We start from the raw sequence: 19,492 nt of genomic DNA, 5'->3' as shown, positions 1-19,492 counted from the left end.
AATACTTTTCAATGGTGAAAATAGAGCTGTTCCTTGTAAGTCAGAAATCAATATCCTATTGCCCTTAGAAAATGCTAAACAAGCAGTATTGGCAATCCACTTGGTACTAGAGGGTATCAGATATAATGCAAATCCATACTGCTTCCCTCCTTGTAGTTATTACAGTTTGCTAAAAGGTTCCTAATGTCATTTATCATCATTTACCATCGACCAGAGAGGCTATGATTATGATATCCTGTCAGTTGGCAAGGCCCTTTCATTTCTATTCAATTAATATTTTAGCAGCACTCAAACGGTTGTGGCCCAAGTCTCATAATAAAATTTACATGGCTTGTAGTGAAACAGGAGTTCTCTTGCTCTGATTTGAAAAAAAATAATAATTGTATATATACACTTATAGGTCGAATTTACATACCCATTGTTCCTAATCTACATCCAATATTCACTTTTTAAAGTGGTAACTGCCGCTGCCAGATTAAATCAAATTAAATCAGGGCAGTCTTCTTTAATTACAGCATTACGAGTGAAGGATGGGAACAAGCAGCACTTAGCAATGTTATCAACTGCATGCATCACCCTGTTCTGCCCACGGTCACTGACCCATTTAGAAGCCACACTGTATTTATAAAGAACAATCAGCAGAGGGAAAAAAAAAAAAAAAAAGTAACAACTAAACCACGGGCCACCTGTCCCATCCAAAACAAAAAACAAAAAAACCCAAGTTAGGGATATCCTCAAGGAATAAAGGCCAATGTTCTTTCATTTTAAAAAATTCCATTATGAAGATATCACAATGAAACACGTGCCATTTCTAACCATGTCCCATTTGTCATCTTCACTTTCATGCTAGAACTTAAGACAGTGGCAAAGCATTAATTCACTTTATAGCCTAGAACACTCCACTTTAACCTTTCTGGGTTTTTTCCCAGCTTTATCTGCTCAGCTCTATCGATCCTACTAAAGATTACCAGAAATTATATTCATATTTTATGCTCTAATTCCATGTCATGTCACTGAGTTCCCCTTTAAAAAAAAAAATCAACTAATTCTACCAGACTAATGCTATTTACTCAGTTACCAAAATTTAAATTAATTATGTTCTCAAACATAATTGTTAAAAATTGGCAACATTATGCAGGCTTAATTAAGATTAAATCCAATTTACTGAATGTACTTTAATTGGTACTAATTACATTAGCTTTCATTTCAGAATGACAAATTCCCCATAGGTTTCACTTTATAGTCCTCTAACAGAACCAGCACAGGGTGACTGACGAGTATCATACAGAAAGGGGAGGGACCATAATATTAGACCCCCCCCCCCAGCCTGCTTGTCACTGCTGTGTGCTTCTGTCCTTTTATCAATTTGCTAAGTCACAGAGTCATGACTCCATCACAGCCATCATTTTCTGTTCCAATGAAAAATTTCTCTAAAAATAAATACTCTGTGGCTGGCAGCAGCCAAGAACAGAAGCATTAACCAAAAAATATACAAAGGTTTCAAATATCAGGGCCACCGATTACTAGGGTACTTCCAAGGACTCCAGGGACTCCTACTCTTGAACCCTTCAGAGACACAAATCTAATAAGTGAATAAGCCTAACCCGATCTTGAGAACTAGGCCCAATTATGCCGCAGGGCAACTTCTCTGCATTATTGCTGCTTTCCATTATGAGGGTATCCAGCAAGTGCATCTGGAAGAGAGGCCAAGAGGAACCAAGGCTGTCTGCCTAGGAAAACAAATAAAGACAGATATGCCTCTGTGCTTAAGGGGGGAAAGAAAGAAAATATAATAAGTAGGTGGTTTGCAGGGCTGTCTGTATTTCATAATGTGATAAACTGCCCTCAGGATTCTTGATATGATTGAATTTAAAAGCAAGAGAAAAAAAGGTAAAATGTACTCCATTCTCAATTTCAAATGGATGGCATTTGAGGCCAGCTGGACAAGAAGATGACAGAATTACAGAAGTATAAAATGTGTAAAATTAAGGGATCTCACATACCGCCCCCTGCCCCCTAAAAGAAATACATACAAGCTCTGTGTCTCTGAGAACTGTAAACAGTATAAAGAGATCTGGAAACTAAGTGGTTATGGTAAATAATAAGATACAGGAGAAGAAATAAAGGGACATTAATCATCTGGTCCAATCTTTAAAAAGACACTAATTAGTACTGGGTGGTAGATGAAGACAAAAAAAAAAAAGACATGTACAAGATGCAGACCTAAAATGACATGTATTGAGGATAATTAACAAACAATATCTCTCATGTAATTTATTCCTATAAGGTAGAGCTAAGGGGAGCCCATCCATAAGTTTGATGGATTTTGTTTAAGCAGGAGGTATTTACATTACTTATCTAAACAGAAATGGCAAGGATGCCAAAATAAGAATTTTAACACACGGCAAATGATACTATAATGTTAATACTGACATAACCGAATAGTACATGAAGTAAAAAAAAGTATCTGAAATGAAGTCTTCAGTGTGACGACTCTTTTTTTTTTTTCCCAACTTTTTGTTTTCAAATACTGTCTATCTGATAGCTTTTACTGTCTAATTGTCATCTTTTAAAGATCTGAGTATGTTTCGCGTATGTGATAATTAACCATATCCAAAAAGGAATCCATAAGTAGTAAGAGCCTAATAATATGTGATCATTTCATATTTTTTAAACTTAGAAGGTAATGACATCCACCATGAGTATAAATAAGAGATGAAAAGCACTAAGCTTTCCCTCATCTTTTCCCAGCAGGTAAACACATAAACACAACTATTCTGAAATGGTTGATAAGACAGATCTGAAGCACTTTCACTAGATGACTAAAAATAAATGCCTCCTAGAGGGATTATTATTGCCAAACAATATTTATACATATATGCTATTTTTCTTTCTAGGAAACTTAAACCAAACCATTTTATTCAGTCTCCTGCAAAAAAAAAGTCTGGTTCAGTCATACCTCTCAACGCTTTCTGACTAATCATTATCTTTTTTCTTTCTTTCTTTTTTTTTTCTTTGGGCTGAACTAACTGCTAGACTTCAAGACCCAAGACCCAGTGTTGAACCTTATCACATCCTCCTATCAGGCTCATGTACTCTGTAAAAATTCTGGAAGGAACAGTTACAGTTCCTGGTAAAACCCAAGTAAGTAGCCTCAGGGGACCAGTACAAGGAATTTACATCAATTTCTTTTGTAGCTCCACAGATTTCATTTTGATCCTCCCAGCTCACCCTCTATCCATTCTTTCACACCAATCCAAGGAAAGCTCCACACAATTTACAATTTTACTTCTTAATATTTTCCAAAAAAAGCTTTCATAAGACAAGTTTGCAATGCCCAAAATACATAAATTAATTCTTTCAAAAGAAAAAAACATATTTTAAAACTTTAGCATCCTGCTTTTGAAAGTGTACAAAGTTTAATATGCATTCAGACACTTTATATCACATTCTTAAATGATTAAAATGCGGATAATACGCAAAAAAGATGGGGAACCACACCTGAAAAAATAGCATTCTCTCCAGTACACGGTCTTGTAAAATACAAGTGGCCACAAAAAATGTGCAGAATAAAACTGCAAAACATACAATTTCCTTTCTAAAGTGCACAGTATTACTGTCATTTAAAATGCTTATAAAGAAATGATAGCTTACCTGCTTGTGCATTTCTATATTCAACCCATAGGACATCTCATAATACTGTCAAAGAAGGAAAAGCAATTAATCTCATGCCTTTCATCAAACAATCTCCCTAGTTTGTTCAAAAAGTCCCCAAGCAAACATTAAAGCCTCACCTAAACCAAAATATCCATCCTATTAATGCTGCTACATCAGGAAGAACACTCTACCGCTATCTTTAGCCTAATAAACTAGAAGCCACCTTAACACACAGAATCTAAGACAATAACTCACAAAACTAAGAAAATCAAGTTCAAACATAGCACTCTTAACATCTCCAGTGGTCTTTATACATCACAAGCAGATGACTCACAAAGGTCTGATGAAAATTTGGTACCCTATGGACTCCAATTCCTAGGCACAGCGGGCAAATAAATAACAAAAACAATGTGTCTCATACAAATGCTGATGCTTTGACAAGAACTGTTCAAAAAGGTGATGCTACTTCAGACTTCCGTTTCTCATTTTTAGCATACTGTTCATGTTCATGCATTCAAAGGAAAAAGGCTTGATAGGAAATGAATGAGTTACTCTGGAGCCTTTATGAACAAACATAAGAATACGCTTGGTAATACTTCTGAAAAAGCAGATCTGAATGTTTTAAACATATAATATAACTGGCATTACAGAAATTCTGGCAGAACAAATCGGTTATACAGGAGACTGCAACACTCCTCAAACCAACGTAACACTATAGAAATTGAAAACACACAAATACACACACTAGGAACATACAGAGCGGCAGGAGGAGGAGGGAGGGAAAATTTGAAAAGATGTCTGGTGTCTTTCCTTACCCATCATTCTTTAAAAGAAATAAAATGCATTAAAATTTTAACAGTTTACTGAAAAATTATCTGGTTAAAATTGTTTGGAGCGAGAGCAATAAAACAACAAAGAAAACCACTAACACAAAAACATTCTGCCTGTAACTAAACAAAATGTAAATCAGGTGGTTGTTTTTTCAATCTGTAAAAACAAAGCACAGAAAATTATACCCCACGCAGCTAAAGTTTTTGAAAATTCAAATCAAAGCTGGTTGTCAGAGGCAAGTTAACACATCCTGGAATTACAGGTTGCTAATGGTCACATTCCCACAACTTTAACTGCGCTAGCACTGTGACTGCGCTCTATCCTGCAGCCTGTAGCAATCTGGACATATTCTTGCTTTTGGTAGCCCAAACTAATAGGCACTTTGAATCTGTGATACAGTTTTCTTACCATCACATAATGCCGCTGCATCTCTGTCTTCTCACTGGCAAGTTTCTCACATTCCAGCTTCAGGCTGTTCAAGAAATAAGGAAATCTAAGTACAACGCAGACCTTGACTTAACATCTTTCGAAGACACACTCCCTCCTCTAAATCACCACCTACAAAACGCCAAATCAACTATCTTAAATACCACCCTCATTACTGAAAAACAGGCAGGAGAGAAAAGGGTGAGTGGAACCAGCCTGGGCTTGCCCTTTCAACAAGGATCAAATGTGGGGTTTTTGTTGGTTTTAAGAAAAAACCCTCTAGCCAGTTTAACTCCATAATCTCATCCAGAAATGAATATTCACTAAATTCACTTAAGAACGAGGAAATAAACATCAATAATGTCTACATCTCCAAACACTAATAAGTCCCCCAAAATGTCAAAGAAGTTTTTTTCTTTAATGTTCCACGAAGAGATTAATAAAAATATGAATCAAGCATGTCTTATGAACGATGTCTTATTTTTTTCCCTCCAAAACACAGAGACAAGTTGAATACCACCACCCAGGGGCAAGGCGTAAATGGGGTTCAGTGCCTTGTTTTGGTTCTGGCATTTATGAAGTAAGAATTACACGTCATTGAAAATCCAGCGAAAGAAAAATATTTCAAAGGTACTCTAAGGTCTAATGATTGTCTCTTAAGACGAAAACATCTTTTCAGCATAAAAGTAATGAAATCGCCCACTTGGCGACTTCCCACGGCTCTGGGCTCTTGGTATTTCAGCGGAAGGGCAGAAAGAAGAAAGAAGGAATCAAGCCCGTTGTAATAAAGAACCAAGGAAGTCAAAAGGCCCCAGAACCTTCCCAACCTTCCATTCTCCTGGCCCCAATAAATCAATATCGAAAGTTTGGCCTCAGCGTTTTCCAAGTCTCCCCAGTTTCGATTGCTCGGCCTTTTTTTTTTAATTTACAGGAAAAGGAGGAAACGCTTAATTTCTTTACACCTGCCTGAGGAAAAGAGGCCTTGACTTGCCCTTTCTGCCCACAAGGAAAAACGATAATACCTTTGTGGTGGCCAAAACAAAAAAAAAAAAAAAGGAGGGGGGCTGTGTGTGTATGTGGGGGGAAGACAAGAGCTAAGCAAATAGGAGGATCAGCTAAAGTCAATATCGTTACCTGTGGTATTGAGCCTGTAAAAACTGAAACTCTTCCTTAATCCGATCACAGGACTCGGAAATTGTAAATTTAAAGGGTTGAGCAGGCTGATGCGGTGCCTAAAGAACAACAATAAAATATTTGATTAGCCCACAGCACAGGCGAGGCGGAGAGATGGAGAGAAAACCACGCGGCGCTGGGGGAGGAGGAGGGGGGGTCATGGCGCAGGCAGGCAAAGAGCGATTAAAACTCTCCTCCCGCCCCCTCCCCCGGCCGCACAGCCCGGCGGAAGCCGCTTGCGGGCTAGCCCCGGGCCCCCGCGTCCCCGTGCCCGCCCCGGACCCCACAAGTTCGAGACCCCGCTCCCCTCCCACGTCAACGGCGGGCGCCCAGGAGCCAGCGCGCCTCGCCCACTGTCTCCCCACCCGGAATCGAAACTGGCCCGTCGGGGGGACGCGCGCCATGGCGTCGGGCCGCGGACAGGTCGGGGGAGGGGGCACGGTTGGCCGGCTGGCTCGCTGATCCCCGGGGCCCGCGGCGCGAGGGGCCGGCGTCCCGCACTCCCGAGCCGCCGCCGGACCCGCCGCGCCGCCGCCGAGGGCGCCCTCCCCGCCCCAGCACGGAGTCGCGCCTCCTCCATCGCTCGCCACCCCTCCTCCAGGAGTCGCGGCGCGGGGACGGCGAACAGCTCCGCGCGGCTTCCAGGGGCTTCAAAGACAACAATAAGAAAATGGCTACAACTCAATTGCTTCTCCGCACCCCCTCTCCGAAAGTGCCCCAGTGCCCGGGAGAAGTGGAGGCGGAGGAGTGGCGGGCGACTCCCCGAGCGGGGCGCGGGGTTCGGGCCGACCTCCACGCCCCTCCGACCAAAGACACAACTCGGCGCGCAGAAGGCGACGCGGAGAATCCCCCGGCGCCGGGCGAGCCAGCGCCCCCGCCGCCCGCACTCACCGGGTGTCTGGTCTGCGGGTACATCTTGCTCAGGTCGCGAATCATCCAAACCGATTTAGTTGGCTGCGCTGGGCAGAGGCGCGCGGCTCATTGGCTTTAATGGCCCCGAGAAGGAGGAGGCGGAGGCGGCGGTGGCGGAGGCGGCCGGCCGGGTCCGAGGGGCGGCTCGAGCGGTCCCGGCCCCCGCCGGGTCTCGCGTGACGCGGGCGGCAGAAACGCGCGGCGGCGGCGGCTGGGTGCGGGAAGCCGGGCCGCTCCGCATTCCCCGCGGGCGTCACTGGCCCGCCGCGGGCATTGTCCGGCGCGCGTCTCCCGCGGCAACGCTCCGACGTTCGCTCCGCCGAGGCGTGCCCGCCGAGCCCGGCGCCGCGGTCGCGCCGCTCACCCGGGCGGGGAAAGTGCGAGCTCCGCGACCCAGCGCCCGCCGGCAGCGCCACCCGCTCGCTCGCTGGCTCGCTGGCTCGCTCGGCGTCCCACTCCAAACTTTTTTAATTTGCCTTTTAATTGGTTGTTATTCCTCCAAATGAATAATCTCTCTCTTCTTTCCTAAAAGCAAACACAAACTCCTTTGGTTCGGAAGAGGTCTCGGCGGTGCTTTTTGGTTTCTCTGGAGATCTTTTTTCACCTCACAGCAACGATCTTTAAAAAGGCACCTTTTAGCTTCTTTTACCACATCTCATTTCCTTATTTTTCTTCCTTCCTGTTTTCTCGTCTTTTTTTTTAACCCCAAATTGAAGGGGATTATAAAAATAAAAGAGAGTGGAACGCTTGCGGCTTTTTTTTTTTTTTTAATTCTCTCTCCTTTCAAACTCTGCGAACAGCACCTCAAAATAATATACAAGTGTGTGAGAGAGGGGAAAGAAAGCAGCCAACAGCTCAAACACCCGCTCAGAACAGCTCTAACAACACGCTCTGTGTAGGTGACTTCTTTGACCAAATTTAGCAGCGGCTAATCATTAACATTCTGATACATATTCAGAACCGTCCGTGGAGAGACCGCAGAGCATCCCGGGAGATGTAGTCCACCCCCGGCGACCGCGGCTGAGGATTCGGCCAGATTGACTACAATCACCGGCCGGCCACGCGACCGCTCTGGGGCGATCTTCAAGCGCCCCGCCCACCCCCGGCGCAGTAGGCGTCTCCAGCAACCAATCAGAGATGGCTGAACATTAATCGCCGTTCTGTGTTACTGCCCATCATTTCATTGCTGACAAATGGCGAGCTAGCGGGGAGGAGCCAGCCGGGCTGGAACCCACGTGGGGGCCGGGCGTCGTCGGTGGCTCGGACCAATGAATGGAACAGGATGGGGTTAGCGGAGGCGGGGCGGAGATGGCCCGCCCAAGGCGGAGCTTCGCCTTGGCTGAAGTTCCTTAGCGCGAGCGTTCGAACCTGGGAAACATTTGTTCGGCTGTCAATCAAAGTAACGTGGGCATGGGAGCAGCGGTGACTGCTGCTGCTGTTGCTGCTGCCCTGGCTGCATCTTCAGAACTGGGTGTTGGCGGCGATGGTGGTGGCAAAATAAAGGGGGGGGGGGGGGGCGGTGAGACTAGAGGCTAGTCAGAAGATCTCTTTCCGAGTCTCGTCCTCCCAGCCGCTCCCCTCCAACCCAAGCACCCTCGGCCCCTTGCTCCGGGCCGCGCCAGGAATGCGGACTAATTAGGGTCCAATGTCTCCTTAAAGAGACAAGCTCGGCCTTGTGTAACGCTGCGAAACCCCTGTTGAGACAAGAAAGGGAGGATCACGCCGATCCCATATCGTTCGGTTCACATGAATTTTACGCGCCGCTGGAGCCGGCATAATTTTCCGTGTGAACGCGGATTCGGGCCCCTGTTCTTGTTTAGAGCCGGAGACTGAGCTGCGAGACGCTGACCCGGGTGAGGGGCGGGGACGCGGGGGTGGGTGTGGGGCGCCTCTCCGAGCCCAGAGGGGGCTGTGATTGCAGTTTAACCCCAAAGCGGGACCGCCTCCCCCGAGCAACTCTGCATGGAAGCTCCCCAAGACGCTCTGACCCGGGGTCGCGGGGGCGTAACCTTGGAGTTTCGGGGTGGGGCTGAAGGCCCGTGGGGCAGGGGTCTGAAACTTTGTCGAGAGAGCCACCTGCACCCCAGAGACTCAGTCGCTCCGCACGAAAACAGTATCATCTAGGTGCTGGCCCCCCGCACAGGGAAGAAAACGGCCCTCCACACCCCGAGATGCTCCCTCCCCCGTATCAGTAGGACGAAGACCGCCCCTCATTTTCCCGCTTTTTGGAGGAGCAAGTCGAGTTTGTCGCGGTTGAAACTGGCAGGAAGCCACGCGGGGCACGAGAGATGGCGGGTCGGCCACGGCGGGGGGCTAGGGCTGGAAAGGTGGGGGCGGTCCGGGGGGCAGAGCCTGAGGGAGGGACATCCCTGTGGTAGTGGCTAAAGAGGTGAGAGTGGACTTGGTGGCATGAAGGAATAGCCTGGGGCAGGCAGCGTATCCACCCCTAGTCCTCGTCCAGCCGGGGGCAACTCCTCGGTTTAAGGGGAAGCTGCACGGCTCGGCTTGCAACTTTCCTAGCTTGCCTCTCACCATTTTTTGTGGGGGCGTGGGGGAGCGGGCAGGAGGAATTCAGATAACGTGGGGGGTTGGCTAACCTAATGGTCTGAGTTTTGGATGTGTATTTATGAGTGTCTTTTGCCTACTCTAACTTGAGACGTTGGCCGAGATGTCAGCATTCGTTGAAAACCCTTCTTAATGATAACCCTTGCCTCAGTGGACGAATCGAACAATGACTTACTGTACAGCCTAGCACATTCTATGGGCCTCTCTCTGTGCTGGGCACTTTGAAGGGCTGGTTCTAAGGACGGCTCTGATGGTCTTCACCTTCCTCTAATTTGTTTACTAAAATCCTGAAGTGGAGTTCACAGAATGTTTCAGTTCAGCATATATCTTCCCCTCCATCCCCAAAATAAGAGAATGAAAGACTCCACGGGCAGTTTTCTGAACTTCCTCTGTCCAATACCTAGACACACATGGCTTTTTGGCACTTGAAATGTGGCCAGTCCAAAATGAGATGCACTGTAAGTACACATACACACCGACTTTGAAGAGTGAGTACAAAAAAAGAAAAGTGAAATAGCTCAACAATTAATAATATCACGTTGAAATTCCAATATTTTGAATATAATTGGTTAGACAAAATATATTACTAAAATTAATTTTGTCTCTTTCTTTTTACCTTTTTAACCCAGATGCTAGAAAATTTTAAGTTTCCTTATGTCGCTCACATATTTGCATTGGACTGCACTGTTTTGAAACATTACCAGAAACCAAAAGTTAGAAGACTTGGGCGATACAGTTTCTACACTAGGACAGTGAATCTTCTAAGAACACCAGCAACTATTCTAGGGTTGGCTATTTGCTCCCACTGGAGCTTTTCAATAGTTTGTTAAATTACCCACCGTGCCTCTGTAGGAGGTTCTATGTTACCCGTTCTGGCCAGAATGTTAGCAAGTTCCATGAGAACAGGGACCTGGTTATGTTCACAGCCTCACTCCAAATGCCTAGAATGATGTCTGACACATACTTGGTGCTCAGTAAATATTTGTTGGCGGCATTAATGAGTGAAAGCCATGCTGTGTCAATACAGAAAGCTTCAGCATCATTTGGGCCATATTTATGGAAATGCTATGCAGTTATTTCCCAGGACAGGGAATGAGAATCCTGATAATAGAACCTGAAGAGCTATTGAAAGTGTCAGTGGACAAAGGGGAAACTATGCTCTGTTAGGAAGTATCAAATACTTGTATTAGGGGCCTTTCTTCCTAATCTCTCTTGACAGTTTGTGTCAACAGAAGAGTGGTTGGAGAAATAAGGTTGTTTATTTTTTATTGAGTACAATTTTAAAATACAGCACTTGGATATGTTTCACATTTTGACCATGTAGCAGATCTACATAATTCAAGGGATGTCTCGGAAGGATGCCAAGTGAAGCAACCCATAGCCCAGCCCGGTGTCCCAACACAGAAAGTGTCTTCTCTTCTCTCATTGCAGTTCTCCCAAACTGTTGAGCAAAGCTGTGACGTCAGTCGCTTGAGGGCTTGTCTTATCCCTACCTCACTGTTGGGCCTTGGGGGCGGCAGGGGGGCGGGGGGCGGACTCCAAAGCAGCATTCCGGTTGGAAACTAAGCCTGGGGCTTTCAATCTTAAAGTGACATGCAAAGCAAACATATTGTTTCCCCTTAGGTTATATGCTGTAAATAATTTATTCCTCCATCAAATATTAATTGAACACCTAATATGTGCCAGGATAAGGGAATTTAGCAGCAAATGTGGCTATTTTTGATTTATTGCCTCTCAGTTCCAAATGTTTCCATGCTCTTTGCCTGCTCTGTGAAAATGGATCTGGGCCCTTTAAGTGCGAGTCCTTTTACTTTTCACAACAGCAGGGTTCACACCTATTCAGCTGCTCTTACCACACCTTCACACAGGCTCCCACTCATGCTAACTATCACAACAGCTTGCAGGGTAGATATTACAGGAGAAAAACTACAGATTTACTTTCTGAAATGGGTGGCATGGGAATGGGGTAGGTGTAGGAAAGTATAACTAAATACCATACTGCTTTGTACGAGAAAATAATTCATGAAAGTCTAGTATTATTTTCACTGGAACTGTGAAAATTCACAATTAACCATGATCTCATTAACTTTGCCTACTCTTTTAACCTTTCTGATTTCTCCTCCATAAAGGAGGTATGATCCCTCCATTCTAAATGCAAACATTTGCAGCTCGAAAAATATAATTTGGGACTTGCATTGGTCATATAGAATAGATTTGGATTCAGGATCATCTGCTAAGCTTGATCACCTTTTCTTTCCCTCTTCCAAAGAAATGAACTTCTGGAATGAATATTATTTGGGGGAAGTAGAAGCAGACACATTTTGTTGAAAATTGATCAGTTGTCTTGTAAAGTGAGCAAAACCATAAGGGTGTATAACCTTAATGCTAGTCTGTGGGCTCCCACTGCTATAATTCAATTCAGGACTTGTCTTCAACGTTATGTAGCCTGGAACACTTCTGGTAAATCACATGACTCTCTTTTTACAAGAAATCCTTGTAAAATAGTGTGAATGAGCCATCATTCACAGTGTAATATCTGATCCAATGCACTACTACTTTTAGAAAAGACTATGATATTCTGGGAAATGTTCATTCATGGAGACACCCCCGCCTTCGCTGCTTGGTTTTATATAGAACAAGATTTGAGTGATTTAATTATAGAGTTTTATTAAATAGCTCCATAAGAGAGACCATCTGATACCTTATCTCTGTATGGACCACAGGGGTTTACCTAGGGCTGCCACATATTATTACATCTGGTAGTATGCAAAGGTAGCGAGAGATAGGATGGATGGGTATTAAAATCCCATTTTACAGACCAGGAAACTGATGTTCAGAGAAACCAATGGCCTCTTGAAAGTTATACAGCTAGTAAACAAGCAAGTTGGGAATCAAACCTGAGCTTTCAGATTCCACTTGTTTCCACTCCACTAGAGCTGCCCCTTGAACTGCTCAATCGTAGACGCCACCCAGCCATTGTTCAGTCTAGCCACGTTCCTTGCTCATCTCCCCTCATATGACAGCAAAGTTACCAATAGCATGATTGGCATACCTTTCCCCAGCACAGTTACTACTGTGCAGTGTTTTTGTAGCTTAGGGTTGATTTCTGAATCTGACAATTTTTGCTCACTCGTTCTCCATTCTAAGTTTATAATCCAAACTGAGGCACTTTTTAGAATTTATCCAGAGAGAATTTAAAAGAGAAATTAAGGCTTTTAAAAGGGAAGCCATGCTGGAAATAATCTTATAATCTCCAGGAATGACGTTCATCAAGGATTTAAACAGCAGCATAGACTATTTTTCCTTTAGAGGCTTAAGCAATTTGGTGCTTATGCTTTCTTGAAAGGAAACAGTTTGTTTTTAAGTCCTGGGAGGATTTCATATTCTTTGAAAATTTTAAGACATATACTTTATCGTGTAGAAAATGATTTATTATGATGGTAATTGTCATGTATATTTTAATAAGACATTGAAAATGTGAAATAAAGAATTGTCAAATATTTATTGCAAATTGTATCTAGAAACATTTTTATAACATTTAGATTGCTATGCAGCAATCAGTGTTCTCTAACAACTTGCTCCAAAAACAGTAAACATGTGAATCATCTTGTAAGAATTAGTCAGATTCAGAAATCTACTCAAAGATATAAAAACGCTAGATAGTAAAAACTGCACTGGCAAAAAATAGCCTAACTGTACATTTTCTATCTGTTTGAGGGCAGGGTGTTTACAATAGCCTAACACAAACAACCATATTTGACACTTAGTTTTGAAAATTCACTTTTTGTTGAATGAAGTATGTTAGTCACATACATTTTTGAATTATTTATGCAATGCTTAGGAAAACTTATAATCAAAGTTGCATCAAAGTAAGTTTAATTAAATTTTTATTATCTGTAAAGCTACTGCTTGCACAACTAGAACTTTACTAATTATTAAAACCAGATATATACAAAGTCATAGCTTAGGGAGAAGGAATTGCCAAATAAAGTACTAATTAGTCAATTCAACTGGAAATTTAAATAGTGATAAAAAGGGATGTGTAATTTTGTTTTTAACATTTTGAGGGTCAAGACTTAGGGGGCTAGAAAGCCTGTAATTTCTCTTATGAACCTTGCCTCATGGCCTTCTAGTATGTCCTAGGAAGGACCTGTATTTATTTCACAGTTAGGTTCATGTAATCAAGCCCACTGGTAGCTAACATTTACTAAGTGTGCCAGACATTGTCATATAAATAATCTACCTCGATGCCTTAATCTCCATCTCATCTTCATCTTAAAGGTGAGCCCACGGACTATTGGACAGGTTCCCAGACTTGCATAAATCCACCCAGCCTGCAAATTGCAGAGTAATATTCAAATCCAGGACTGTTTCTCTAGAAGTGTTGTTTTGTTTTCTGCTGTTTTCAAACCATCCTTTTCTAGGTCAGAAAGGAGTATGACATTTATACTCCTATATCAAAAGTATGATACATAATTTTGATATAAAATATCTTTTGTTTTTTTTTTCATTTTGTTTTCAGGGAGTAAGTTGTGGCTAATAATAAATTTTATAAACCTCGCTATGCTATGGGATCTTCTTAAGGAGAATTTTGATAGGAACCAGTGAATCAGCAAATGGTTGCTAAATTTATATTTCCTCCATTGAGCAGATTAAATCCTAATTCATTCAAATTGTTTTCATGTTCTGATGAATAATCAAATGACCCAGTCTCTAAGTCCATCTTTTTATTTTATATCTTTTATTTTTTAATTCTCACCAGAGGAAATAGTCACTAAAATTAATGTTTAAAATATAGAACAAGGAACCATACTCAAGTAAGTATCCAGAGTCTGTTGTAAACATACTACCCTGGGAATTTAGAAATATTTGAAGTTTCAGGCATGGTAACATGCAAAAACTCTAATCATAAAGGAAGTTATCATGAATAGCGGATACACACACACATACACACACCGTGAGTATCAACAGTTGATTTCATAGATAATTTCCTGTCCACTGATGGCTGCTCCCAAATCTTTCTTTAATTACAGAGGAAAATTGATAATACCTAATAATATAGTTTAATTAGCTATATTTCTTATGTTTAGGCCAATAAACAATGTTCTAATGTACTTGTTTTGATTAGATGAAAAATACGTGAAGTAAGAACAGGGCACTGTATTGTTTGAGAAGATCCATGATACATTTTAGGTTGACTCTTTCATAAAGATTCTTTTTTCTCAGCAAGGTTCACTTGAGATAGTAGTCTTATGTAAAAAAACAAACACACACACACACACACACACACACATACCATATTCAGAACTGTTTTTTGCTAGCAAACTTAGATTTATGAGAGCTTTGAATGCCAGAAAAAAATCAAAATTTCATATCAAAGTCAAAGACAGAAATAAGCCAAATTCGTTTGTTTTCTGAAGCACTACTGAATACATTGTCCGTATTGTACCACGGAAGGCTGAAAGCAAAACACGGGTGGGTCTATCAAACAATCCCTGACTCTGTTTATAACAACTGAAGCTGTGCCTTTCATATCAGAGTCCCATCAGAACGGGGAGGGGGTGGGAAGAGATAAGCTCATCAGTGAAATAGTAGCCTTTAACAACAACCAGTCACTTCCTGCAATCAAAACCATGCTAGCATGTGGCTTGTTCAAATAAAAATTACTGGACTGGAGCCAAACAAGGAAAAAGTAATTGATAATGTGGTTTTTCAGAAACCATCCATCCATCAAATGTGTCAGTCCTTCATAATACTTTATTTCCCTTCTGAACAAAGATCTTTAAAATTCATTGTGTGCACTTAAAAACAAAGTGTCCTTGTGCTGGTTTATAAAGATTCTCTTTTAGTTTGGGTTTGTTTTGTTATTTGATTACATTCCCTCCCATCCTGCATTTTTTTTTTTTTTTCCAGATAGTTGCTGGAAATTTCTGCCATTCTTAAACAAAGCATCTTTGTGCTGTATCAGCTTGCATTTTCCTTGGATTGTATTTGGATGATGCCTTTTCACTGACTTCAGCACTGGAGTATTGTAGCCACAGCTTTAGTAAGTAGACTGTAACAAACAGATTCATTGGCCCTTTTTGTGTGTTGCAGCCTATTAACCTGCTGGGGCGAAATTCTACTCAGGGTAAGGCATAGGAGTGATCGCAAACAGAAGGAAAAACTGATGAGGAAACATTGTTTCATACTTGCAGCTAGAGAAAGCTGTTAATAGTTAGTTACTATTTTAAAAAAATGTTCACTTTCAGTAATCCCTCCAATACATGCAAATATCTTTTAACTAAAAACGTTTCATTCATTTTAGGGCCCTAAAGATCAGTTTGCAAAACTGATCATAGCTAAAGCTCACCATCAGTATCCAAAAGAAACTTCTGTAATCTGAATTTCAGGAACACTCACTCACTTCCACTTTTGATGACTTCCATATTAAAGTCAAGTGTACTAGAGATTTAGTGCTGCACACACACACACACACACAGTTTTGCCATGAATACAGTAAAAAATCACACTTCAAAATGCATATTTAAAAAAATATGATGGTTTCCCTTAAATCATATTTTAAATGACAGTTATGTGATTACAACACTGCAACTGAAAAAAGAGAAATAATGAGGTTTTGGTGAACAAAATGATGAAGGAAAAAGTCCAGGTGATTCTGTAAATTTTTCACTTCTTTCAACTGCCTATTTCCAAGTAAATGCAATCATATCATGATCTCGTTTGTATTTTTCTAGTACTATCAACTCTTGACCTGCCAATTACTTTATGTTTATATTTAGATCTGTTGGCAGTGTCTTGGGACAGGCTAGCCAGGAGAAGGGCCCTTAGAGATGGTTGTTCCTTGTACAGCCAGCTAAGACCTGGCCAGAGAAACCACTCCTATTACCTCACCAGCCATCTCAATAAAGTTTCTTGTTAAAGAAAGCCAGGAAGAAAAAGCTTCAATAGTAGCACAAAACCCCTACATTACAGCAGGTCCTGCCCCTGGAATTTCTCTTTTGGCCTGCTCTGAAATAATACTAAAAGAGTCACATTTATACAAGATAATAACAATTTTCATGTGTAACCTCTTTTCCGTGTATGAGATACTAACACCAGAATAGCAAAAAGAAGCAAATATTCACTCTTCATCCAAAGATTGCAACACAAAGAAGTACAGAAGTGTACAAGGCTCCAGGATTATTTTTGGTAGGGGAGATATTATCAATTTGGAAATGGCAAAGAGGTCAACTACTAAGTCAGCATCCATGGTGTGTCTCTTGAAAAGTAATCTAATTTAGTTTTTTGATGGGAAATTGCCCCAAAAATCAATGATACAAATTCTACCTTCAGAGGTATTCACAAGAAGGGGCTGTGGGAACAAGTAAAATACCTTCATTCTTTGTTTTTCTACTAGAATTTACTGCATATTCAATTTTGCTCATTGCTTCATGCTAGGCCTTATGGGAAGATGAAAATGAAACAGGTTAATTTATAGTAATATTTTGATGTGCTTGATTTTATTTGTTCTGTATTTTCTTAAACTGAGCTCCTCCCCATTCTGGCAGGGGCATCCAAAAAGCATGCCTCCCAGAAGTTGAGGATTTTTATAGAAATGGTTCGGGCTTCCCTGGTGGGGCAGTGGTTGAGAATCTGCCTGCCATGGGGCCAACGTTCTTTGGACAGGAACCTATGTTACACACATAAATCATTCGCTCATTTCATGTACACATATTTTCACGCTTTCTCATGTCTGAAATCAGAATGCATCAGGATGTGTACATGGATCTTGCTAGGCACTTATTTTCTTTTTTTAGCAGCATACAGAACAGTGGTATATCTTAAAAGCAATGGCATCTTAGATTCAGTAAAATGTGCCAAGTTGGGGGAAAAGGTGAAGAGAGGGGTTTCTGTCCTCCTTTTCTACTCGGGGCTCTGTGAGGACAGAACCCTTCAGCCCACCCTCGGCAACCAAGAATGACCATAGCAAAGTAAACTCACAGATCCCCCCAAATGAGGCAGAAGGCGGACCTCCTGAACTGCTCTCTGCTTCTCTGTGGCATGGATGAGACCCAAAAGAACCAAGGAGAGTCTGGAAAGTTAAAGGAGAGTCTGGCAGGAACTTTCTGGAAGGCAGGCAGTCACTGTGCTGGGTCAGCAATGAGGACTTCTGGGCAGACTGGCTGGATGAGTTTCCATTTGGAGTCCTCAGCACCAGCAAGGGCAATGTGGGACTAAGTCACCAGGGAAATGACCAGCTCCAGATCAAGATGGAAGAGAAACCTGACCACCAGTCCCACTATCCCCAGGCTCCAGGATCAGTTCTTAGCAGAACCTTCTACAAGGAGAGCCACTAATCCTCTGTGGTCATCAGTTCCCAAGCAGCCCAGTCCAGTGTCTCTGCAGCAGACCTCATGGGAATCCAGGGTAGACTCTGCTGACCTGAAGACCCTGTCACCCCACTACCACCACGAAGTCACAAAGCCCCACCTCTTCCCATGTTCTACCCAGAGGCCATCCCAGGGAAAACAGGGAGAGAAAGCAGAAATCTGAAACATGGAACATTTCTTCCAAAATAGGCTGAGCATTTAGGTAGAGAAAGTGTGAAAATTAATCAAGAGGATGAAATTTTCTGGGTTGTTAAAAGAAATTTAGTTTTTTTCTTTTCCCCTTGCTGCTGAATTAGGCATTTATAAAAGGTATCTGTTAATAGAAAAATGAAAGAAACTGTGCTTTCTGTTAACATCAGATTTGTACTATAAGTGAATATGGGACTCTAGGACCCTAGAATAACAAAGTCTAGACTCTATAGAGAGATAATATGAGAACCTACACAAATATAACATAAGGTACCCATTAACATAACATAAGAGTCTGTGAGAGAAAGACCATCTTTCAATTATACATAAATTAGCAAATTGTGATTCTATGACCTATATTGTAATATTAATGGTGCTTTAATTGAACCAAAGGATGCTGTCATTATTAACATCGTTTCTATATCTTGATAGTATTTCTTGATCCTGGTTAAAAAAGAAGCAGATCCTATGGGTGGATTAGGAGCCTTTAATATAACAATCAGATACATGGGAAAACTGAAATCTCAGCATTGGGATAAATTATTGTCTACTTGTTGAGGGGCACTTTCAAGAAACAATACAAAATAGTACAAGAAAAAAAGGGTGAGCAGATGTTAGGGACATATGGGCAAGTGGTTTTGAGGGCCTGACAAAAAGACAAGCACAGAATGACTTTATCAGAGGAGATAAACAGGATTGGGAGGGGGATAGAAATAGTACCCTGGTTCCTTTCTGGATGTGTCAGCTCAGTGATCTATCCCTGGCATCTTAAGTCCCCACCTGTATCCTCCCTCATAGCTGTGTTTCAAGGAGAGGAAGGCAGTGGCTCCTACTCTTGATCTGGGGTTCAATTATCAGAATCTCCCCACCCTCAGCAGAGTCTCGTTGGCTACTGGGAAATGCTTCTTTGGATGCTGAATACAATCTGCTTTATTCTTCCTTCAGCCTAGAACTCAGGATTCCTACAGCCCTCCTGCCACCCCAAAATATGGGAGGACAGAGTAGACAACAAGTGATGGACCATTCTGTCATGAGACAGAGTGCACTGAACATCCCTTCTGATGCAAATGAGTCCCCTCTTTAGAAAGCTGGGCTTATTGACTAAAGACCATTATCACAGTGAGACTCAATGTGAGGAAGCGGTTAAACATGCTCTTTCCCCCCTTTTGTGTTTATAGCTGCCCAGAAGTGAACATCAATATTTAAATGTCAGAATTATCTTAGGCTTGTAAAAAACCAATTAGCCGCTCCCTGGGCCCAGTGTTTGGGGCCTCTGCAGGGCATAGTATGGGACTGTTTAGTTCTTGCAGTCAGAGGCAGGGAACTCCAGGAGAGGTCAGAGTGACAAAGGTCATTGCTGGGTTAGT

General features: G+C 42.3%; 1 protein-coding gene across 10 annotated transcripts in view; it reads right to left on the bottom strand.

Annotated features, from left to right (window-relative positions):
• TLE4 (TLE family member 4, transcriptional corepressor) overlaps positions 1-8,250 on the bottom strand; it is a 147,390-nt gene extending 139,140 nt beyond the window's left edge. For 4 of the 10 annotated variants that reach the window (XM_082401438.1, XM_082401439.1, XM_082401442.1 and 1 more), the window contains exons 1-4: positions 6,453-6,956; positions 6,049-6,146; positions 4,897-4,960; positions 3,655-3,699 (exon numbers count right to left, since the gene is read on the bottom strand). In XM_082401438.1, the coding sequence (XP_082257564.1) occupies positions 3,655-3,699; positions 4,897-4,960; positions 6,049-6,146; positions 6,453-6,491 (246 nt within the window). In that variant the 5' untranslated portion in view covers positions 6,492-6,956. Of the gene's footprint in view, positions 1-3,654; positions 3,700-4,896; positions 4,961-6,048; positions 6,147-6,452; positions 6,957-6,978 lie in introns of those variants that run through there. The other 6 variants (XM_082401435.1, XM_082401440.1, XM_082401441.1 and 3 more) reach the window with 4 other exon arrangements.
• Between the last annotated feature and the right edge of the window lie 11,242 nt (positions 8,251-19,492).

The sequence above is a fragment of the Balaenoptera borealis genome, assembly GCF_965194805.1.
Source record: "Balaenoptera borealis genome assembly, chromosome: 8".
NCBI lineage: Eukaryota > Metazoa > Chordata > Mammalia > Artiodactyla > Balaenopteridae > Balaenoptera > Balaenoptera borealis.
The sequence above is the reverse complement of the archived record's forward strand: the minus strand, read 5'-3'. Positions and strand labels throughout refer to the sequence as shown.